At 53.8% G+C, this 24,164-nt stretch overlaps 1 protein-coding gene across 2 annotated transcripts; it reads left to right on the top strand.

The window, feature by feature from the left end:
- The first annotated feature begins 1,713 nt into the window (after window positions 1-1,713).
- Window positions 1,714-23,767, top strand: CD101 (CD101 molecule). Of its 2 annotated transcripts, XM_063348324.1 has the most exons (9): window positions 1,714-1,936; window positions 3,095-3,472; window positions 4,401-4,817; window positions 7,785-8,168; window positions 8,955-9,338; window positions 10,269-10,673; window positions 15,605-16,012; window positions 16,857-17,252; window positions 19,848-23,767. In XM_063348324.1, exons 1-9 carry the CDS (start codon window positions 1,891-1,893, stop codon window positions 20,042-20,044), a joined length of 3,015 nt encoding a protein of 1,004 aa, XP_063204394.1. In that variant the 5' UTR covers window positions 1,714-1,890; the 3' UTR covers window positions 20,045-23,767. The 2 variants fall into 2 exon arrangements, with proteins under 2 accessions (XP_063204394.1, XP_063204405.1); XM_063348335.1 differs by lacking the exon at window positions 16,857-17,252.
- The last annotated feature ends 397 nt before the right edge of the window (window positions 23,768-24,164 follow it).

The raw sequence follows: 24,164 nt of genomic DNA, 5'->3' as shown, positions 1-24,164 counted from the left end.
CTCTGTCGCTGTAGCAGAGATGCTTTTCCCTCCTCCAAAGTGGTAAGTGGGTTGGCGTACTGTCAGCAGGATCATCCCTGGGGCACTATAGGCAGCTGGTTGCTCTTGGAAAGCAAACCTCTTCATCCCTTTCCTTCTGAGATGGGAGGATTTCATCCTGGAGCAGGGAATGGAAGCCTACCATGCAGTTATGGCTATGTGCATGGCGGTGTCCTACTGCCATGGGACGTGCGCTCTCTTCACCAACAGGGTGTGCTGGGGCACTCCACCACTTGCCAGCCTTTGCCCTATCTGCTCACCTCCTCTGTGGAGGCAGCATGTGGGTTTCAGTCCTGCGTTGCAGCCTCTTCCCCCAAAACAGGTCGTGCTCCTCTACTCCGTTTCATTGCAACAGTAGTGGGTGACAGGGGACAGGCGAGATCCTGCAGGGACCTCTCTGCCTGCTGCAACAGCCCGTCCCCCTGGCCAGCCTGCCTTTGGCTTTCTGGAGAGCTGCTGGTGCTATGGGAGCAGCGCACGCAGGCTGACAAGGAACCAGCTAATGGAGGCGTGAGCCTCTGCCTCTATCTCCTGGCCCTGCAGGCTGTCATATGAATCAGTTTATTAAACGGGGGAAGGAGGGACCTCATGTTTGTTTTGGTTCATTACATGAATCTCGTTCCCTCTAGGAGTCCCGTGGGATCAAGCAAAAGGACTTGTTTTATGGCTGGTTTTTGCTTGTGAATCCCTGAGCTAATTTAGCCATTCCGTCAATACTGTGGCAGCACGGCGGGAGCACCACGGCTCAGGGGTAAATGCTTTGTGCCACCGTCCTTGCGGGGGCGGGGGTCAAAACAAAACCCAAAGCACCAAAACAACCCCCCGCCCCAAAACCTCAAACAAATCCTTTCAGAGAGTGTCTCTGGTTTGAGCCCCTCACTTGTGTTTGGCTGCAAGCCCAAGAGGCTGGATTCCCCCTGCCCGGGATGTTCCCCTGTCAGCCTCCCACCAGTCCCTGACACCTGCTGGCATAAGCAGCAGCATGCCCCAGGCCACACAGTGCTGACGGCGCAATGCCATGCGGCAGATGATGCCACTGCAGCGCTTGCCTCTGGGCCTGTGGCCAGCAGTCACCTGGCCTCAGCCCTCTCAGTGGGGCTCCCTGCGAGTGCTGCTGGTCCAGGGTGCCCCACATGCAGGTACCTGCCCATGGGATGTGCTTACAGGAGAGCATTCCTGGCAGACTTCTGGTTGCGTGGTGATCTTTCAAGAGCCGATAAGCCACCTGGGCTGGCTGTTACGATGGAGGGTCTCCTGCCTGTGTAGCCAATGGGCTGGTGGGGGTGCTGTGGGAGAGACACCCCACTTGGGGTGCCCCACTGCACCCCGAGGCAGAGCTTGGTCAGCCATCCTCAGGGAGCACTGTGCCAACCCAGCCTCTACCTGAGGCATCATTCTGCTGTCTGCAGCTAGGGAAAATAAGTAGCTGGGGGGAGCTTGAGCCCTAGAGGTCTGGCCTCTTGCCCCCTCTGTTAGCGGGGAGCAAGCTACTCCGTGCAGCAAAGCGGGAGTTGCTAGGCAGAACGTTAGCCTAGAACATTAGCTGCTGTGGAACAGCAAAGCCACAGCCGGCAGCGCTGGGCACCTGGCACGCACACAGCGGCAAGAGGGGCCTTGGGCATCACCCTCACCCAGGTGGGGTGGGGTGCTGGCTGTCACCTCCCAGAGGCGTGTTACTTTGCTGTTGCACCCCACTCCCCAACCTCTCCGTGCCGTTTCTAAGCAGAGGAAACCACTGCCGCCAGAGAGCTTCCTCCCAGCCACTTTCAAAATAGCAGGGTGGCTGTCGCCATTGCCCATGAGAGCCTTCCACCACCCCTCTGGGAGAAGATTCAAGCAGAGCTCTTTCCCATGGGGCTGATGTGGTGCCTGGTGGCTGCCTTCCTCCTCCTCTTGGGTGAGTGCCCTGCACTGGGGCAGGTGAGGGGAAAGTAAATTACCCTCTTGGTGTGGATGGGACCTTTGTGGGTGGGCGTCTCAGCGGGCCACCTTACCAGGGCTGTGGGGCCAGGACGGCCTCACTGTGGCCACCGCTGCTCTGGCTCAGTGGCCGTGGGAAGAGGTGCAGTGGCATGTTCTCCTTTTGGCACTGTGATTTCACTCCAAAGCCATACCACAGACCCTGGCAGGGTTTCAGTGAGGGGATGTGCATGCTCCTGCTGCATGGCTGCTGGGGGTGTGGAGGGGGTTACCTCACTGCCCCTTCCCTTCAGGAGGGTGTTTCTGAGGGTTTCTTAGGCTGTGGCGCAACCAGCTCTCTTCCCTGGCCCAGTCTCCGTGGTCAGTTTTTGACTCAGTGCCCACGTCCTGTGAGCGTTTTACTCGGTGTGCGTGATGGGCACCAGAGTACAGCGAGTGTCACCACTGGGAGTTCTGCAGGAGGGGAGGGTGCACAGGTGGCCATCACCTCCCAAAGCCCTCTGCAGACAGAAATGGGGGGACCCCTTGATGCTTCCTGGTGCCCCTTGCCTTTGGAGGAGCTCTTGCTGGCCCTCTCTCCCATGCCCTCCCCAGTTTCTGACCATGGAGCACTTCTGCAGCACCCAGCCTTCCAGTTCCCTGTGCTGTCCTGTGTCCCGTGGCTTCTGTGCTGCATCTCCTTCTCTGGCAGTGGTCAGTTCTGGCACCTGCTCCCTTTCCCTCCCAGCTTGTGCAGGACTTGAGGGCTTGGTCCTCTGAATTCTAACACACCACAAGCTTCCTCCAGTGATCTCAGCCTGATTGCTGCTCCCTCTGAACAGCTGGCTGAGAGATGCTCTCCAGCCATGAACAGGCTTCACAGCCCTCTGGCCATGATGTTCTGGTCTTAGTCGTGTGACCCAGTGTGCTAGAGGACAAGAAAGTTCAGAGGTCTGTTGTTACAGGAACTTGTTCTTACAATTGCGAGGGATGTGAAGTCGTTTGGACTTTGTTCTTCAAAGAACAAAACTGCACAGCAATTCTTTTCAGTATTACATTACGGTCCTGTGCACATGCAGACCCACTGCTGTTTTGGGTGTGCAGCCCTCGGGTAGCATATACCCCTGCAAACACTGTGCGGACTGTTTGCCGGCAGGTTTGAGCACAGGCCAACGAGTGGTGACTGTTCAGAAGGGACCCCTCTACCGCACGGAGGGCTCCCATGTCACGCTGTGGTGCAAGGTGAGCGGCTACCAGGGCCCGGCGGAGCAGAACTTCCAGTGGTCCATCTACCGTCCCTCGGCCCCCGAGCGGGAGGTGCAGATCGTCAGCACCGTCGATGACTCCTTCCCCTACGCCATCTACTCCCAGCGTGTGCGCAGCCGGGGGATCTACGTGGAGCGGGTGCAGGGGGACGCCGTCCTGCTGCACATCACCAAGCTGCAGGAGCAAGATGCTGGGGAGTACGAGTGCCACACACCCAACACTGATGAGAGGTACTTTGGGAGTTACAGCGCCAAGACGAACCTCTCAGGTGGGTCCTGAAGGAGAGCCCTGCTCCCTGCCGGGCAGGGGTGCAGGCAGGCTTCCTCTGCCCCCCAGTTTGTGCTGGGTGGAACTGCTCCTCTCCTGGTCTCCGACAGAGGGGCAGCTGGGGAAAGGGGAGATTAATGGGACGGGGGGGCACAAATTGTCCTTCTTCTCTTCTCACTGTGGGTTTCCTGTCCTACCCCCAGATGGCCAAGGGTGGGATGCCCAGAGGTCCCTCAGCAGGTTGCTCTGGCTGTTTCCTCCCAACCAGGGCAAGGGAAGGGAGAGGAAGCCTCTGCCCTCCTATGGCCCGACTTTAACTTCAGTTCCTGATGCAGCCACAGCATTTCACAGCTAAATGCTTAGGAAGGCAGGAGTTCTCATGCTCTGTGCATTAGCTGTTGGTGTCCTCTCAGGTCAGGGTATGGCACTTGACCCAAGCAAGATGCCCGCAGAAAAAGGGAGGGAGCAGCTCCTGCAGAGCACTGGGAGAGGGAACGCAACGGGGTGGAGAGGCAAAGGGACAGGCCCTGCTGTGAGCCCCACCAAGTGTACGCAGTGGTATGCTACTTCCATCTGGTATCCACCGCTGTTTCCACCTTTGTCCTGACGGTGTGCCAGACTGAACTTGAGATCATGAGGGGCTGCTCATTAATCTCCTTGGGGCTGCCTAATTAATACTGCCCATAGTTTGTCTGAAGAGAGTATTGCAGAGAGATTTGCTGTGCTTTCTTCCCTGCTGAGGTTTTAACTGCTTCACATCTTGGTGTACGCTGGTGGAAGCCTTGTCAATCAGCTACAAAACATACTTCTCCCATGCTGTCAGATCCCTCAAGGCCTGGCTGTGATTTCATAGTGGCCAGCAATTTGCCCATTTTTCCCATGATTTTTCCTGTGACCCGCTGCTCTCTGTGTTTCTTCTCTGTGCTCAGTGATCGCAGACACCCTCTCAGCTTCCATGGCACCTCAGGTTCTCACACGTGCTGAAGGGGAGGCAGTGGAGCTCACCTGCGAAGTGTCCAAGTCCACGATCCAGCACACGCATCTCTCTGTTGGCTGGTACCGTCTTCAGGGATCAGCAGAGCACCACGCTGAGGAGGTCCTGACCCTCTCCAAGGACTTTGTCTTGAGGCCAGGGCCCTCTTACGCGCAGAGGTTTCTGGTGGGGGATGTACGGCTGAACAAGGTTGGGAACACCACGTACAAGCTCTCCATTGGGGGAGTGGAGCCATCTGACCGAGGTCAACTGTACTGCGAGGCGACTGAGTGGATTGAGGATCCTGATGAGACATGGAAGGACATCTCTCGCAAGCAAACAGGGAGGACGTCACTGGCAGTTATGAGCCAGGGTAAGCCCCTTGCAAACTCACACATTGGCTTCAGCTCCTTTGTACATTCAAGGCTCTATAGCAGCGACCTTCAGTGGCCTTCACTTGCTTCCACCACAGCCCAGGGACCCACCGGTGGGTTTGGCTGCCTCCATGGGGCACTGAGGGGGGCAAGCTGGTCTTGGGGCCATGGCAGCCCCTGGTTCAGGAGATTTTGGTGCTTCTCGCTTTGGAGGTTCATGCAGCTGGATCTCCAATGCCGGGAGCGATCATGCAACCTCATGGGCCCACACAAGGTGTTAGCAGAGAGAGCAGCGAGTGCCTGCAGCAGCCTGGCTCATTGGCAGTGTTAAGTTCCAGTCAAGGGTCTTGTGGCCTCAAAACCTAAAGTAGACAACAGTCAGTTGCCTGTCACAGTGCCTTGGCCACGGGCACCAAGGGACCCGGGGATGTGCTGTGTGTGCTACATGGCTCTAGTGTCTGCTGGCTTCCAGAGCAACGGGTGTTCACAGAATCACAGAATGGTAAGGGTTGGAAGGGACCTCTGGAGATGGGAGTTGGACTAGATGATCTCTAGAGGTCCTTTCCAACTCTGAAGTTTCTGTGATTCTGTGAGATCATCTAGTCCAACCCCCTGCCAGAGCAGGGTCACCTAGAGCAGGTTGCACAGGAATGCGTCCAGGCGGGTTTTGAATGTCTCCAGAGACGGCGACTCCACCACCTCTCTGGGCAGCCTGTTTATTAGACAATCCCTATGTCCCCTCCTAGTAGGTCATATATGGCAGTAACGGGAGTGTGGGCCAGACTATGCTTTGAAGTGGGTGCTGGCTCCTGGCCTTATGCTCTAGGAAAACAGTTTTAGGTATTTAGAAAGAGGAGACTTAAACCTGCTAGCTCATATGAAAGAGATTAAAATAGGAAAGTTTGAAAACCAGCCCCTTCCCAGTGCTGCCCGTCCTCCCTGACTCCACCCTGTCTCTCCCAGGCATCTCCTGTTCCCTCTGCCCAGCAGCTTCCCGTGGCTTCTGGCATCTGCGAGCTCTGCATCGCCTCGCCCAGGGCTGCTGAGGAAAAACCCCCTCTCCCCACTGCCCTGGGATGGTTGCAGCGCTGTGTGTTTGCTGCCACTCCTCTGAGCACCCTGCCTGCCATCCCCCCTGCCACAAGCCCTTTGCTGGCTGTGGTCCCTCGCCCTGCTCCTCCCCCAGCTGTGTGTGGGTAGCTGTGCTCAGAGGAAGGGAAAATCTCACTTTCCCACCAGTAAGTTTTGCCTCAAAGCAGCCAAGACGAGGCTGCATCTAGTTGATGCTCTTTAACATATGCAATAGTATGTAGTAAAACAGGAGCAAATCTCTCCCTGAAAACCTGCCTGGGGAGGTGCTGTACCCCGTCTTCTTGCCTCAGGGTGGATGGAGGAGGCTGCAGAGCTGGGGCGGATGAGGGGAACCAGTGTCTCACAAGAGGGTGGTGAGTCAGAGCAGGAAACCAAAGAAACAGATGGGTAAGGACCAAGCACCCTGTGTGCGGCTCGGGGGGTGCGGGGGCAAGGTATCAGGGGTAGAAGGGAGGCGATGGTGATAAGGGGACAATATGGTGGTTGTATTAGAGCTGCTGGTATTGCTGGGGGGGAAACAGCGGTGGGCGTATGAGCCCTCCATCACGTCTGCAGGGCCGAGGTCTCCCTCCAGCACCCAGTGGGAGAGCCTGTGCTGTGGGGCTGAGCGCCCCATCACAGCAGGAGCTGGTGGCCATCTGCTCCATCAGTTTCTATAAACTCTCCAGCAAATATTTGGGAATGCCAAACATATCTGCAGCGGCTGGGATTCCTGTCCGCAAACTGTTTATGAACCGTGTTTAAATTCACAGGGTGCTCTGCTTTCAATAAATTGTTTGAGCCCTTGCAGTGGCCGTCTGGGAGCTGCTCTGTTTTACCTCCAAACTTGCCCTTGTTGTTGGACGTGGGGGTCACCACAGTGACCCAAGGGGATGGAGTGGTGTGAGCCGGGCTGCTTGCCCAGGGAGTCAGGTCTCGGCCCTACCTCCTAATTTTCGCCTGTGCCACTGCTGTCACTGTGCAGGGTTTCGGGCCATCCTGGGGGTCTCTGCCTGCAGCCACTCTCCAGTCAGGCTGATTCCAGGAACCAGGAGGCGTTAGCAGCAGAGGCTTTGAATGCCTCACGAGCAAGGTGAATCATATTATGGGATCCAGAGACGGGGTCCTTTCCTCAGGTGCGGCTGACTGCCCAAGAGGGTCTGCCAAGGGGAGGATGACTTTGTGCTTCCTCTGTCGCTACCTTCTTTGCTTGGCACCTCCTGCTAGCCGGTATGGGGGGCAGGACAGGGACTAGGAGATGACCTCCACCTCCTCTTGCTTTCCTTCCAACCTCCCTGTGCTGTGACAAGTCTTGGCATTTCTGCTTTCTGTAGGAATTGACCCAAAACCTCCCCAACTCGGAGAGGGTCTCTTGCCCACATCCTGCAGCAGCCACTGAGAGCTGCAGCGTGCAGGACCAGCAGCATCAGATTCAGATGAGCAACTTGAATGCCAGCCCTCCACGCGCCTTCTCCCACTATGGACAACAGAGTTAAAAACACCACTGAGTGATAAAGCCCCTTTCTGGTTTAAGGGATATTTGTTACGAGAAGCAGAACAGCTCCAGGAGCTGCCCTCAGTTCAGATGCCTGAGTTAAGCAGGGGGTGGCTGTGGCCTGAGGCCAGCCTGGTGGGTGCCCTGCTCTGGGGTGGTTAGCTGCTTCAAAGGTCAGCTCCTCAGGGCTCTGGTGCTTCTTCCACCTACAACTGCAGGTTAGGGCCTGGACTGGCAACGGTCACCCCATGGGCAAAATTTTCCATCGTAATAACTTTTCTAATATGAAAGAAAATGTCTCAATAGAGAATTCCCTCCTGTTTCCCTCTGCACAGCCATCGGTGGGAGGGAAGGGTGGGCAGGGCCACCCAGCACCCTCTTTGCTTTTGATTGCCCACAGGCAGAGACCTCTCCGTGGACATTGCTGCTGCTGAAAGCTCCCTTTCTGAAGGTGATACCTTGCAGCTCAATTGCGTGGTGGGAGCCCAGAGGAGCAGCAGCAGGCACTTCCAAGTGCTTTGGCTACTCAACGGCGTGGAAATGGCCAGGGTTGACCCCCACGGGGTATTGATTTGGGAGGATGAATATGGAGAGAGAGCCAAGCTGGGGCAGCTCCGAGCATTCAAGCACAGCAACACAGTTTATGTCCTCACCATGTATGAGGTGGGGCTGAAGGACAACGGTACATACCACTGCTCTGTTTCGGAGGTGAAGACTCCTGGAGACTTTCACAGCATCCAAACCAATCTGTCGTCAGGCATCCAAGTCGACGTGAAACCGATAGGTTAGTAAATCCTAATGGCTGCTCTTCTGGGTAAAGCCTGCAGTGATCCCTGACTGGGCAACGCTTCGAGTCTGGCCTCATCTTGACAGGGGCAACACACCTGCTGTTGGTAACAAGAGCACAAATGTGCCATAGATTTTGGTAGATAATAATGGGAAAAGCACTTGCTCTGTCAAACATTAGCATGACAGAGGCAGCAGCTGTCAACAAGTGTAAACCTTTAGCTCAGTTTCTTTGCAGTAAGTTTTGGGGGAAATAAGTAGGGTTCTGTGGAGGCTGGGTCCTCCTGAGTCTTTGGTACAGAAAATTGCTACTCCTGAGGATCACAGGATGACCCAGCAGAACGGGTACTTCTGGATGGGGGGGGAATCTGCTATTTCCATCAGGGTGCTTTTCCTGTTTTGGAGGGATAACTTGTGAGAAACCACTCTAAGAAAGATGTGTAGGAGACGCTTGGTTTCCTTGTCATAGCTAGATGATGACTGTTCTGATGTAGCGGGAGCTGCCTGTGGGACTGTTTCTTAAGTACTTCTTTAAGTATTTATGTATCCATGTCCCAGGAAAGATGTTAAAGAAGGAAAAAAAAACAAAACAAAACAACCACCAAAAAAACAACACAAAGCCCTCTCCAAAGTATAAGAAAAGGCTGGTGGAAAATTTCAGACAATTCCTTTCCTTTTCCAATGTCAAGATTTATCTAGTCTCTTCATTTAATACTACAGTATCTCTGGCTTTCTCTGAGGAGCACAACGATGTCCTCTCCCATGCAGTAACTGTTGTTTGCAGAGAGACGCATGCGCCTGTCCGTGTCCACCAGCACGCCGCAGGTGATGGCAGGAGACGCCTTGATCCTCCTTTGCGAGGTGCAAGGAGCAACCAGCCCAGTGTCTGTGCGGTGGTGGCACCTGCCACCGCAGCACCCGGGTCCCCGGGTGCTGGTGGCCACCATGGAGCAGGACGGCACCCTGAGCCTGGGCAGCGCCTACCAGGATGGCAGGATTCGGGGGAGCCTCCGGCTGGAGAAAGGGAGCTCCGGCGCCTTCACTCTGGTGATTCCCAACACGCTAGACGAGGGCGACGGCGGGCGGTATGGGTGCAAAGTGACGGAGTGGTCCCAAGGCCGGAGATGGACAGAGGAGGGGGAGACAGCAGTGACAGTCAACCCCATGGGTGAGTTGGGCCACCCCTATTTCTGGGCTTTTAAGCTGGACACACTGGAGGCAAGGCTGGAGAAGTGGGTGGATGCATGTGGGTAGGACAGAGGTCTGCCGTGCCCTGGCTCTGCTGCTGCTGCAGGGTGAGCTGGGCCTGATCGCTTGGCCCTGGAGTGCTTCAATTTCCCCATTTCTAGCAGGGTGCTTGAGTCCTCCGTGACATGTTTTGGAAGAGACAAGTGGGACACAACAGCTAAAATAGCTGGAGACCTGAAAGCCGGTGGCTTGCTCAGCAGGTCTTTCTGACTGTCTCCTTACCTGGAAATAGAAAATATCTGTTCTAGCAGCATAATCACTTACAGTAATTAAGCTCAACAAAGGCACTTGCTGAGTTGTATGGTGGCATTTGTCAGAGATACACCTCTGGTGTTGGCATCCGATTGCTTCTCCTGGCCTCCTGTCTGAACACGGAGCCGCTAACCTCCCCATAGTGCAATGCCCATGCCTTTTCTCCTTTTGATTGCTGGAATGGCTGCCTTTAGGGAGAGACAGCTTTTGGCTGTGATTTAGAGTGGTTTTCCTTTCTTATTGCTGGGCTGGGAGCCTGAGAGCACCAGTCGGGCCACAGGAGTTCTTAGGCTTTTGTGGAGGGTGGAAAGAAGCAACAATCAGGGAAGCACCATCAGCAGAGGATCCCTGGGGAACCTGGAAGAGAGGAAACTCAGGGTTGCCTGGGGGGCTGGGGTGTGGGAGAGCGGGGGGCGAGGTAGGAGAGAGGGCCTGGGACTGCGTGGGGCTGGAAGAGCGGCAGGGAAGCAGGAGTGCTGGCTGCCAGGGGGCTGCGGTGGCTGGAGCACTGGGGATGGTGCTGGGTGGGAAGAGTGATGGTGAGGTGGCACAGGGCAGGATTTCTGTCCCAGCATCAAGGGTCTCTCCTCCCGAGCAGGTCTCGGTCTGCACGCCACGCTGAGAAGCCGAATTGCCACCGTCAGATACGGCCAGAGCTTTGAACTCGTCTGCCAAGTGAGCGCCAGCTACACCTTTGAGGAGGTGCCGGTGTCCGTGGGGTGGCTCTTCCAGCCCAGCCCACCCACCGGCCACTACCACAAGCTGGTCTGGGTCTTTCATAATGGCACTGTGGTCTGGGGGACAGCACAGCCACACTTCCAGGGGAAAGCCCAGCTGACGAAGGCTGCCACCTCCTTCAGGCTGTGCATCCACAATGCTGCGGCTGCCGATGAGGGGACGTACCAGTGTGAGGTGGAAGTTTGGAGGAGGAACACCCCACCGCTGGGGCAGCCAGCGGCTACCACCAGGTCCAATCCCGTGGGGATAAAGGTGGTGCTGCCAGGTAAGCAGCGTCACAGGCGCTTCTTCAGCAGAGGTCTCTCCTTATGCAACTTCAAATCCATCAAACATGACCAGGGCAACCAGGACCACTGATGGCTGGGGTGTCCCCAGCGGGGTCACCTCCTGGGGCCACAGGAGGTGGTGCTGCCTGTCCTGTTTCTTCCTCAGCACCCACAGCTCCTGACAACACCCTTGGAGGCAAATTTGGTGTTGGGGACCGTCAATGTCTATTTGTTCATAGATTATTACAAACACATAAGGATCAAGCCTTGCCAGTAGGATTTTAAGCCTTGTTTCTGGGAAGAAGGAGCTGCCCCCCACCCCCCAAAGGAGCCCAGCTGAATGCTGGGGGTGTGAGGTGCCTCTCATGGTGTGAGTTTCTGCAGGGCTGAAGGATGGTAGAGACAGGCCGGCCCCTGAAGATGGTGCTGGGATATGTCTATACACTCGGGAAGACCCTGAGCTTCCCCTGGTGTGGCGAATTGCGTGTGTTTGAGGTGTGCTGAGAAAGCACCAGGGCTCTCTGACAGGCTGGGAGCCAGTGCAGAGCCGCAAGGTGCCAGGGGCTCTGGGAGGAGGCATCTCCTCCCGGGCACGGCTGGGCTGCGCAGACGGGGTCCCTGCCCAGGGTTCCCTTTTATGGCCACCTCTGCAGGCAGGGTCTGCGCTGCCGCTGTGCCTGCTGGCATCGCGCAGGCAGCCTCATCCTCTTAAGGGAGAGAGATGTTGCAAATACACTGCGGCCCCCCAGCCAGCCTGCCGTGTTCCCACTTCCCACCACTCCTGGCAGCAGCACGAGGTCGGCTTGCCCTGCTCCTGGCTGGGGCGGCTGGAAGAATTGAAGGGGTTGTTCCAGCCAAAACCTCTGAGCCCATGGAGGCAGGCATGAGAATACCGGGGTTCGGTTGTTCCACACCCCTCCCCCCCCATGTTTGTTCTGCCAGCAAAGAAGAGTTCTTGCTATTTTTTTCGTGCATTAAGTGCTCCTTCTTCTAATTCTTGGCTTTTCGGGATCACGACCCGGTGAACTGAAATTATGCATTTTCCATGTTTTTTAGCTGAAAGGTTTGCCGAAGCGCACGCTGATAATTTCCTTCCCTGTTCGGGCTCGTTTCCATGGTGCTCTCCTTCCTGCTCCATTGCTGCTCTTTCCTCGCCCCTGCGGAGCTGGGTGCTGGGATGCTCCGTGTTACACCTGAGCTACAGTCAGCCAGGGGCAGTGGGTCTGCGGGGTGGTACTGAGGCTAGGGGGGTGACAGCAGACAGCATCTGTGCGCATACATTAGTAATGTAAATGGCATTAAGATGAGCAGGTGTAATTGTAGAGTGTCTACACAGAGGAGATGGTAGCAGCGGAGCAGCGAGATATTACGACGTTTGGCTCCAAACGTATTGCAGCTGTTACTGGGTACTGCGACGCTGTAAAGATGGTGGCAACTGGGAGGGGGCGATGCGCAGTGGGAGGTGGCTGCTGGCTCTAGTACTGTCTCTCTTAGGAAGACAGCATGAGCCAGCAATAGATATTTGGGAAGGCAGAGAAGTAAGCCTGGGAAGGAAGACAGCTCTAGCAGCAATGGGATGAGGCGAAGCTGAAGAAAATGAAGCTGCAAATCATGAGAATCACCAGCTTCTTTCTTCACGCCTGCAGAGATACTGGAGTTCTTGACGTGCTTCGGCACTTTGTTTACCGCAAAGCACCTAAAGCACCACGGTCGGTGCTTTAGGAATTTAAAATGCCGCTGTGGATCTGGCCTGTAGCTTCAAATGGGAGGGACATGTGTGAAAGACCATAACAGAAGGGGAAGGAGGACAGGTCTCTTCCATTTCTGACTTAGGTAGTTCAGCTTCTGATTCTTGGTGGAGTCCCATAATTAGCGCCCTGGGCAGGCAGATGGAGATCCAGCCATACCACGCTTTACTACCCAACCCTAGCGGGGATGCTCTCATCGGCCTCTCACTGCAGCCACCCACGGTGGCTTCCCCTGGCTCTGTAATGAGCTGCAGGGGGCTTTGCACCAGCCGCCCCTCCAGCCGGCTGGCCCCACATGGGTCACCGCAGCAGCCATGCCCTTCTGGGTGCTCCACTGCTCCCGGGCTGGGCAGAAAGCGTGGCGTCAGCAGGCGGAGTTCACAGAGAGACAGGCAGAGAGAGGCTCGGCTTGGTTAATTAAATTTAAGTTGAAAGGGAAAACAGCACCACGTCTTTCTGTGGCAAAGGAAAAGGCAGGCGGCTGCTCTGCCCTTTTCGGTAATTGATCTTTAGCAGGAGCGAGAGGAGACTTGGAGTTGAAAGAAAGGGGCTTTGCAGCAAGTGTTCTGCTTCCTCTCAAGGTGATCCTCTCTGAGAGCATAACAGCAATTTTTCTTATCAAAATCGAGTGCTCACAGCAGCGGTTCCCACAGCTTCTCTCTGAGTTTTGGTAGCTTTGGCTTCTCTGGAGTATTTTCTGCCCCGGTGGGTGTCAGGGTGGGCCATACTCAAGCGAGAGGCCACCCCGGGCAGTTTGCTGTCTCCTGTGCTGGCAGCCTCTCTGGGGAGAGGTCCTGGGTTTTACCTGCTGACTCTGACTGCAGCAGTGCTGCCAGGAGGAGCTCGCTTGGAGGGAGGTGCAGGTTTTGGTCCAGCATGGCCCCACAGCTGACTTCTCTGGAGCTGCTTTTTGCTGGGAGAGGCAAAAAAACTGTTTGCGATGAGTGGTGGGGCTGCTCTGCCGCACACTCTCCCTGGCGGCTGCAGCTGGGGAAGGCGTATCCTTGTGGCTGACGTGGGAAGGCTGTCCCCAGTGTCCACCACCTCCCCTGGCCCTGCCTGCTCCTCTCCTGTGGCCTTTGAAGCAGGAGCAAAGTTTCCAGTTAAAATACCTGCGAGTGGTTTTTTCTTTCCCTTTGGCAGAGTTCACTTTTGGCTCCTTGAATAAAGCTCCTGGACTTCAGCAGGCTGGCTGAGTGATATTCCTCTGTACTAAGCAGCTGAAGTTAGGAATCATAGAATGGTTTGGGTTGGAAGGGGCCTTAAAGATCATCTAGTTCCAACCCCTCTGCCATGGGCAGGGAACCAAGTGTCTTATTTTTTCCAGTGTGATCAGTTCACCTGTCACAGAAACACAGGAAGGATGAGGTTGACAGGGACCTCTGGAGGTCATCAGGTCCAACCCTCTGCTCAAGCAGGGCCAGCTAGTTCCCCAGGACCGTGTCCAGAGGGCTTTTGAATATCTTCAAGGTGGGAGGCTGACCCTCTCTGACGATTTGTGCTTCCTTAGGTCTGGCTATGCGCTGGGTGCGCTTTTAGCTACTGGAGTTGGAAGGCATCGACTTGCGTCTGTTTCCTAAGCACGCCCAAGTCTGCTTGGTCGCTCCTGAAATCCTCACTGGTGAGGTGAGGCAGTAAGCAGATATTGGGACGTATGGATGTGCAAGTCCTGCTGTGGAGGAAACTGTCTGCCTCTTGGTGAAAATGTATCTCCGCAACGCGGAGAGAAGAGGGAAGAAGTGCAATAGGGTGCAAAGTGAAAAAAGCAGCATAAGTGGATGTGAGCTGGGAGATTTTGCTGGCAAATTTGAGAGGGAGGCAGAGGCAATGTGCAGGGGTGTCAAGGGCCATCAGATGGGCTGTTTTGGAGGGAAGAGCAATGATGGCCTCTGAAGTGGATTGCTTGAGGTTTGAGAAGAAACGCTTGAAGGAAGGAGAAATGTGTGGGCTCTCCCCTGTGGTGTCCCTCTTCCCCATTGGCCTCTGCAGCAGAAGCCACAGCTCCCTCCTGGTCCACAGGCTCTTTCCATAACCAGCTGCTGATGCATCCCTCGGGGAGGTGCTGTGGAGGAGAGTGCCCTGCTGAGCCTGTGGCCGAGGGCAGGGGCCTGAGACATTCTCTGGGGGCATCTCAGCATGTCCTCTGCAGCCCATCCCCGAACCTGGGGGCTGAGCTTAAGGGATCTCGATGGCCCCCAGCCTCCGTGGCACAGGGCATCCTGCTGCTCAGCTTGTATTCAAGGAAAATGCTAAGAATGGAAACTTGGCCTACGGTCCCTTAAAACCCTGATGGTGTCTTGTGCTGAGTAATTTCTGTCTAACCACGGGTAGATATCTGTGTGTACTCCTTCACTGGCCACATCTGACAGAGGTGGTGCCTCAGCGTGGAAGGGAAGGCCAAGGGGAAATGCAGGCAGTCGGAGGCCTTTTGAAAAGACCCGTTGGCAGCCTTTCTGCTACTGGAGGAGAAGGAGAGGCAGCAGCAATGGGCGATGTGCGATGGGAAGGCGTCCCTCAAGGCAGGAGCAGCAGCACAGGCTCATGGGGAGCAACCGTGTACCCGGCAGGGGGGCAGAGCTGCAGGCAGCACCGCAGCTCTCCTCTCCTGAACCGCTCGGCGCTAAATTGAACAATTGCTGGGTATAATCACAGCGGACGTTCAGAACTGTGTTATGTGGCTTCCGATTGATAACCACCGCAAACACCTGAGGTGGTGACTGTTAGTGAAACCCACGCAGGCTCTCTGAGATAAGACACTTGTTCCCGTGGGCTGGTTTTGTCACTTACGTGTGAGCCTGCTGATAGAAGCAGTCGTAGACGGACACGTTTGCTTCAGACAGAGGGCGAAAAGGGGAGACCCACACCGCCACAGCCTCCAAAGCTCCAACACGGCAGCTGTCTCCATCCCTCTGTTCCTGCCCTGTGGTCCCCCAGGCACCTCCTCGGCTACTCCCCTGCACCCAGGCAGTAGCACCTGCCACAGTTCAAATAAGGGTGTGTGGATTTGCGTTTTCCCTCCTTTCCCAAGCCCCCTGCTCCAGCATCCCCTAATGGGTCTTTGTCCTCTGAGCACCCTCTTCCTCCTCTTTCTTCGGGTCTCAGGACAGCCTTATTCCTTTCCTTGCCAGCATCCATGTACTGGCAGCTGCAAACAGCGTGATTATCTTATTTCTCCATTTTAGAAAGCAAGCTTCTGGTAGCTACGGAAGAGAGCTCTGTGGAGGTTGCCGGCGGTGCTGACACAGCCATTGAGTGCAGGATTGTTTTTGCCCAGAATAATTCTCAGTTCGCCATTACCTGGTACCTCCTACCTACTTCTCCGACAGATGCAACCCCCCTGCAAATTGTAAGGGCTGACTACAGCAGCATACTGGAATATGGGGCTGAGTTCAGCTCTCCTGCACAGAAGTCCCGGTTCCTGAGCCAGAGAGTGTCCAGCAACGTTTTCTGGCTGCGGATACTCTCTGCGAACACTGGGGACCAGGGCAGGTACTACTGTGTGGTAGAGGAGTGGCTCTGGCTCGTGGACGGCTGGTACAAACTCGGAGAGGGAGCATCGGGAAGGACCACGCTGGAGTTCAAGCTCCCAGGTAAGCAGGTGGTTATATCTTGTATAGGTGCTGCTGGACAGGTTGGACCTATTTAGGACCTCTCTGGCAGGGCTTAGGAGAAGCAGCGGCTCCTAAGTTGGATCTGAGGCTTAGGGGTGAAGGAGGTGTCAGTGCCTCTTAAGGGGAAATAGGGAGTTAGGAGGATTTGCCACATCCTCCCAAACCAACCAAGCTGGTATTTTTGCCACTGGCAGGTGTTGTCTAATGCTTCATAACAAAGTGAATCGTGGCATTTTCTTTTCCCTCCAACACGTGGTGCGCTTGGTTGGTTGTACAGTGCTGTGACTAGAGGAGAAGCCCTTTCCTGGTACTCCTGAACACCCTGAAGCAAGATGCTCTGTTTTCCTTACCCTGCAGCACATTGCTGCTGAGAACAAGGCTGAAGGCTGAGCTGCTCCCACCTTGGGCACTGCACCACTGGGGTGCACGGTGGGTCTCCCTGGCTCAGTTCTTCCCTCTCTCAGCCTCACTTGGCTTATGGGTTGCAGCTTTAAGTAAAGTGGATCAGAAAATTCCAGCTTCCTAAATAGCTTTTGGTCCAAAGGATGCCTTATCGCTTATTTAGAGGGGGTGGGGAGAAATATTACAGCAGAGAGCTGTGAAGAGGGGCAGAGATGATGGGGAAGGGAGGAACACCCCAGGGAGAATGAATCACAGGAGCAAGGGCTCTGTGGGTGTCCTGCAGAGGCTCTTGTTAGAGGCCATCCCAGTGATCCCCCATGCTTTGCTCCAGAAGATTTCCATCAGCCTGTGGCTGCAGCCAGGAGTATTTCTATGGTGGTGCAACACCGCAATGTCTCTTTCTGCTTGCATCCTACCCCAGAGCGCCAACTGCAGCTGGAGAAAACCAACCACAGCATCTCGGCGAGAGAGGGCGAGGAGGTGACGCTGCATTGCCTGCTGCAGGGTGCCCGCCAGCCCACCAGCCACCTCTCGGCCATGTGGTTTCGGGGGGAGGAGAGCGGCCGCATCAGGCCCCTGCTCACCCTCCACCGCGATGGTGCCATCGAGTACCCCCAGCAGAGCCTGGCAGGGAGGCTGTACCTCCGCCGCCCCACCGCCGGCAACTTCAGCCTGACGCTGCGGAGCGTGGAGGAGGGCGATGCCGGGGTGTATCACTGCCAGCTGCAGGAGTGGCAGCAGCAGAGCGACGGGGAGGACTGGGTTCTGAAAGCCTCAGCACGCTCTGGGTACACCCAGCTCACCACCATCCCGCCAGGTAATACCGCTAGGTGCGAGGGGCTGCTTGCCCCGCACTGGTTCCCCCTTAGCCATGCTGGGGGGGGTGTGTGGGTGGATAATGGCAGCTCCTTGCTGGCAATGCTGGCCGCAATGGCAGGGATGCAGCGTGGCAGGGAGGACCTGCTAAGGGATTGCAGAGGAGGTTGGTGCTGGGGTGATCATCAGAGTTGTGTTGGGAGCCAGGAGAGCCCTTTGAGGGACACGTGCTGTGGGCCTGGTGGGGGAGGCAATGAGGTCCTATTCCCAGTCCCGTTGATCTGCCAGGGCTGAAACCCAGGTGCTCGGCATTGTAAAGGTTGGAGGTGGCGGTCAAATGAGATTCCAAGAGCTCCGACTGCAAGGCCCCATGGTCCAAAGGGTACTGTTGAGCGCGCTTGTGTCTGCAGCACTTTGCTGGCTTGTGGGGTCTCTGCAGGACCATGGGTACAAGCCCTTGCTCTCAGTTGTGCCATTGGGGCCAAAATGCTAACTGTTTTGGGGAAAAAAAATATTGTTGTGATTTTTCTGGCAAGTCCATGTCCAGTGAGGTCTCTAAAAACCAGCCTTTGTCCTCTTGGGGTCAGCTGGGGTGTGTGCCAGGTGCAAAAATAGAGCTGGATTCTGCATACAGAATTTTAATTAAAAAAAAAAAAGGCAAAGGGTTCAATCAGGCATACACAGGGGTGTTTTTTTAGGGAGGTAACAGACGAGAAAAAAGTATGCTCTTGTTGCCTCTTTGGGGAAATAGGAGGCTCAGGCAACCCATGTTGAAGAAAAAACATGAATAGTGAAATCAGTTGTGTTGCACCCAGCTGAGACGATCTGGCAGTTCTTGTGCCTTCAGCCCTGGAGTTGCCATGCCCGAAGCCAGCCTGGGTGCCCACACATGGTTGTAGCTTCTGCAGCAAGTGTCAACGTCGACTGATGTGGAGGAGCTTGGGGGGGACCCTTTAGAGCCCTCCCTTGTGCCGGCTACTGGCACAATCAGGCACAGAGCCTACTCACATGACTCTGCATTTACAGCAAAACTAATCTGGATTTAATTGCACAGGGAGGAACTGACAGCACTTCATTCCCCATGCTGTTTTGTTCCTGCTGTTGTCCATCATGGCTACCTCTAATACTTGGATTTCTCTTTCATCAGCTCCCTCTGTGTCTTGTTACCCCTTACTGGCGGAGTAACCATTGCTAAAATTGCTCAGTAACTGCTGCAAAATTCTCCTCCAATTTTTGTAGAAGTGTTTTTTGCCAAGTGGTTTTCTTGGTTCTTCACAAAATCTGAGGTGGTTTTTCTTTTTTTTTTTTTTTTTTTTTTTTTTTTGCGTGTGTGTGTTTGTGTTTCTGCAGTGATGCAGGTTTCTTAAAATGCCCCTCTGGCTCACAAATTTCAATGTTTTGGAGTTTTCCGAGGGGTCATGGTGCAACTTCAGCTCTAATCCCTGATGCTGCCCTTTAGGGTACCTCCTTAATAACACAGAGACATTCGTGTAGTGGAGACTTCTCCCTGTTTTCCTATAGGAGAGTAAACGCCGCTTCCATTTATATGAATTGGGTGCAGAGCTTCTGAGGTAGAGAGGTAAAAGCCAGTTTCACAGCCAGGAGTAGCCCCGAGGTTGTTCATCCCTAGGGTCACACCTAGCCCACCAGGCTGTGTGGGTCCCCCATGAACGGCTTCAAATCAGCAGACCCACGTGCTCAGCATGGTTCTGCAGAGCAAATGTAAAACATCTGCACGTGGCTCTTGGGTAAAGAGGAGAATTGAAGAACAATACTTTGAGATGGATAAAATAGACCCACAGGAGTTGGCATGACCCTTCATGGTAGGCCAGGTGCATGTGAGGTTAGTCTCTGGTGTTGAAGCCATGTGTCAAGTGAGGAGATTTTGATGGCAAGGATTAATGGGTGGCTGTAAGGAGATCAGGACAAAAATGGAGAGGCTGCAAATGAGAGCTTTTCAGCTAGCATGGGACTGATCAAACATGGTTTTTTTTGAAGTACTCAGAGGGTCCACCAGCAGTACAGGCAGCCTCCACCTCAAATGGGGAACTGTTCTGCAGGAGCTGCCTGGGATGGGGTTGAGAGCTGCCTGCAGCTCAGCGTGGCTGAAATAGGATAGCAGAGTGGCAGAAGCAAGGAGGGGCAAGTGTCTGGGGGAGACAGGGACCTCCTAGATCTGGTTTCCTTTGTTTTTTCTCTTGTTCCTCCTTGTTCAGTGGTGCAGCCTCTGACAGACATCTGCCTCACTCAGCTGTCACTGGTGTTGGGCAGGGACCCAGGAGCTGAAGGATATGTCTTTTCCTTACTGAGCCCAGTCTGGAAGGGGTTAGCTGAAGACCTGTGCTGTTTCTGTTGCGATGTTTTAGTTGAATGAGCCGGGGCCTTACCTGACCTCCCGAAACAAGAAATTGAGGCAAATTACCTGGTTTCTCTCACCCTTCTCCTCAGGTAGCCTGTACAAATTCTTAAAAATTGGTAGCTTTTGAAGATTGAGGGAAAAGTGTTAAGAAGATAACCTATAGAAACAGTAGGAGAGAGAAACTCAAACTAACTTGGGGCCTCACTTGCCTTTTTTTTTCTTTCTTGCTTCCTCCAGAGTCAACTGTTTCATCCAGGATCTGCTCATCCCCACCACTGCTGAACTTCGTCCTATACTTACCGCTGGTTCTGATCCTTCTCCTGGTCCTTGCTGTCTTCTGCTGGTACTTCAAATTCAGAAAAAGCAAGAAGGGCAACGTCACAGGAGACCAACTGATGGAACTGCAAGGGGATGAAGGGGTCAAGAAAACTTAGCTGGTCTATAATGGCAGGTGTAAATTGAAGGAGCAGAGCTGGACACCTGAAGAGGACTGACTACCAGCAGAGGGGCTTTTTATTGTTTTGTAGTAGCTTTTGCAATGAGTCCTTGAAATTGTGTGTTTACTTTCAGTGGAATGAAGCGGCTTTGAATTACTAAGCAAACAGGGCTTTCTTAACAGGTGTTCCTGTCTCTTAGCTTAGGTACCCACCCATTTCACACTCCGTTCGTTGTGGTATATTTGAGGTCCTTGCAGTATGTGTCTCCCACTGTGGATGGAAGTGGTGTTACTTCCCTACAGGTATAAGAGGAAAACCCATTCTTTGCACTGTGGCACAAAAGTATCAAATTGCTACTCATTTTAGGTGACTTGACAAAATCTATGTGATGCACAGGCTAAAAACCAGTGGCAGAACTGGAAATGGAGTATTGGTCTCCCATTGCACTTGCCTTTGCCCACCCTTTGCTGGGGAAGTTCTCAGACACTGCTGTCCCGTTGTTCTGACAGTGCCTGTGCCCAAAGATCTGAAAGGAAATTGGTCTTCATCACAAAACCTGTCGCAGAAACACGAGGGCTGAGCAAGACTAGCTGAAGAAAGCCCATAGCAGGGGTACCACAACCATCCACAAAAAACTAATCCTGTTGACCGAGTGAGGGGCTTGCATGGAGTCTTGGATCCTAGAAGGAAAAAGTGGACACCAAGCCATCTTGGAGATGAGTGTACAAAGACTTTCCATCTCTTTCCTTTGCTGGGACTGCTGTAGTTGAAGGCAGCATCCAGCCCCTCATGCCTGGGCTGTCTGGGTCAGGAAGCTGCGTGGCTGGGACCTGGTATTAAGACACCTCCAAGTTGTACCATGTAAAAAAAAAAAAAAACCACATGTGTCCTTGCGGGGCAGTTCCTCTATGCTCTGGGATCCTGCTCAGGCTCACTTTTTCAAGGCTGAGGAGCTCTGCTACCTGAAGTCTGTCTGGCTGATGCATTAGAGGAAATGAGATTTTAGTCCAGTCCCCATTAAGTCAAGGGATCCTCAGCCCCTAATTGTGTAAAGTGGGATGTGGTCCCAGTGAGTTACAGGGTCAGGCGTCAGGGCAACATTCAAAGTACTGTCCTCAGACAAAAGCAGCCGTACGGAGATCGTGGCAGATGTTTATGAAGCTGCTTCCTTTGACCAAAGGGAGGGTTGGAGAACACTACAACCCCTCTACATGATCTGTTCAAGTCTTCACTTTCCTTACAATTAGAAAAGCTGCCTGCCCTGTATCCGAAGGAACTGGAAGGTGCTTCCATCCCTTTCTCCTTGAAAAAGCACTTTTTGTATGAGTTTGAAGACTGATGCTTTTGTTTCCCTGTTCAGCCACCTCTGTCTGTACTGGCTGGCTCCAGCTTGCTCAGCCTTTCCCTGCGGGTTATGTTTTCCTGGACCTCGCGCAGCTTTTTCCTTTTGCCCTGACCCCAGCTGTCTCTCCTGCAGCGTGAGCGCTCGGAGCCACGCGTGGGGCTCTCTGCAGAGGTTTCCCCCCTGCCTTGCGGGTTATGTCCCGTTTACACATCCCGGTGGGATGTTTGATGTTCTGCGTGCGTGTGACAGCACGGCACTGTTTGCGCTTGGCTCGTGATCGACAGGCTCCTCTCCTGCAGATTTGCTGTCTAGCAAGTTGTTTCTCCACTGTGTGTTCAGGCTGTTGACTTTTCCTGTCTAATTGAAGCACCGTTTGCATGGGTATGTTAAACAGCTTTCTGCACCAGTTTGTAAAAGATCCTGCTGTCTGTTTGTCTTAATTCTGTCTCGATAATGCTTTAACTCATGGACCAGTTTCAGTCTGTTTTGACAGAGAAGCAGATGCTCCCAGGACATTAAACTCCTACGAGTTTCATGAGAAGTGGTAGCTGGATGAAGGAGAGGAGGCAGGCGAGTTGTCCCGCTAAGGGAAGGCTGTGGCCCGAGTTGCCTGACAGCCAGCCCCGAGTCAGCTGTACGCCGGCTGCCTGGCACCCAGCTCATAGTTAGGGGATACAGAAAGGAGATGTAGGTGTGTTAGGGTGTGGGAAAGGAAGGAAGGAACCATTTTTGACCATAAACTATTAACAATTAATCTGTGCACATAGAGGGACAGCACAAAACTGGCAGATAAACTGTGCCTTCATTTGGATTGTTTCCTCAGCTTGCCCGTAAGAGTACCTTGGGAGCATACTTCACAAGCCTCGGTAAAGTCAAGACTATATGGTGCCTTCTGCTTACCCCTTCCCACAAGGCTTGCAGGTTCTTGCAAAGGAGATTAGATAGGTCTGACATGGTCTGTTCTGGTTTAAAACAAACCAAAAAAGATTTATTTTATTTTTTTCTTGCATTCTTATAGGTGCTTGTAAATACTTTGTCCCTGTATCTTCCTGAGGATTGCAGTAAAGAAGGTGCAGGACGTTTAGTTTCCCCTTCTTTTTAAAAAGCAATTTTGCCCTTTTCTTGTCACTTGGTGTCTCACACCTCCTCGGGTGTTACTGCAGAAAACTACTAACAGACGGCTTGACAGCCCATTCTGTATGTGTCTTAGGATGATCCCCGTCAAGACCAGCCTTCTGCTCAAACATCTAACCTATTTAGGTTGCTACTCGTTACCAGAGTGCTGGGGTGGTGGTGTGGGACACCCTCTACCCTGCTAAGTATGGGTCAGTCTCCATAAGCCGTGTGAGCCCTATGAGTGACCTGGCTGGGTTTGGTGCATCCCCCAAGCCCATGCTGGCCCCTCGCTTGGCCACCTCGTCACTCCGTTGCAGGTCTGTAGAGGCATCTTTGCTGCCATCTGATCTTGACGTAAAAAGCTGCAAGACTCTAATGCAACATGAGATTTTTGTGTCTGGTGGACTGGAGGAAGAAGGTGGGGCAGAGAGAGGCAGGTTTCTGCATCAACGGGGCACTTTCTTCTGTCCTGTTTTCGTTCAGTTAACCAGAGGCCTATGTAAGTAGCAGGTTTCTATTCACACAGATTTAGAGGTTTTAATTTAAGTTTGTAAAGCATGCCTAGGGCCTTGATGAAAGGGTCTGCAAGAAGAATGTGTGTTTTTGCAGTGGCGGGGATTTTTCCTCCTTATTTTTTTTCTGGCTTTGCTGGATCACCACCAAGCCTTTTGGCTATATTTTTTAAGAAGTATTTTTTTCCATGAGTGAACTTAGAAAGAGTTGTAACTTATCACAGCAAAAGCTCCCAAACAGTCCTATTTTTAAAGAGAACATTTCACTCGGCTGAGGTAAATGTGTGAGAGGGAGACAGACGTGTGTGCGTCGTGGGTCAGGGAATGGTGTTGATTTTGCTACTGGGGCTCTTGGCCACCTTTACCCACCCCCATCGCCACCTTTTTTCCAAGTCCAGCCTCTGATGTAAACTAGAACAGCTGATAAAATATATATTTAGCTGTTATAGCCCCATGGGGGGAAAACAGTGCAACAAGGCAGACCCTGAAGCATAGCAGTGCCCCTGTCGCACCCTGTCCCCCAGATGTGCCCTTGCCCAGGAGATGTCCTGTGTGAGGGCAGCGTGTGGTGGGAAGGTCCAAGGTCCTCTCATAAGCTTCAAAGCGGCTTGAAGGGCCTAAAGGGCAATGCAGAGCTGGGTCCAAGATGAATGAATCCACTGGGAAGCGCTTGCGCGGGGCTATAGAAACACAAGAGCTGTGTTGTGGGCAGACCCTCACTGTCCAGAAGATGGATGATGTGAGGGTGGGAAGGGTGGGAACAGAACCCCTGCGTTGCGTTGCCTTCCTGGAACACTTTTACGGCACCTGCCTTTGGGCAGGAGCAAGGCCAGTGCTCAGTGACCGCTGGGACAGCTTGCCCAACGTGCAGTGGGACACAGGATGGCAACTGTGCCTCTCTCACCTTGCACGGAGGACCTTTCACTGCAAGGCTTCTCTATCCCATGAGGAGGGAAGGTGGGTGATGAGCTAGTTTGCTGTGCAGGAGCGGTGGGAATTGACCTGCAAGCCAGGAGATATTGTGCATCCTCTGGCAAGGGTTTCCTGGCCTGCCCTGCTCCCTTGGAGCAGAAGGCGCAGCAGCAGCGTGCGGTCCTGTGCTGACAGGGCAAGGTTCTTGAGGAAGGTTGCCAAACTTTCAAGA

This window comes from Chroicocephalus ridibundus, chromosome 1, assembly GCF_963924245.1.
Source record: "Chroicocephalus ridibundus chromosome 1, bChrRid1.1, whole genome shotgun sequence".
Classification (NCBI taxonomy): Eukaryota; Metazoa; Chordata; class Aves; order Charadriiformes; family Laridae; genus Chroicocephalus; species Chroicocephalus ridibundus.
This window is presented reverse-complemented; position numbering and strand designations above follow the sequence as displayed.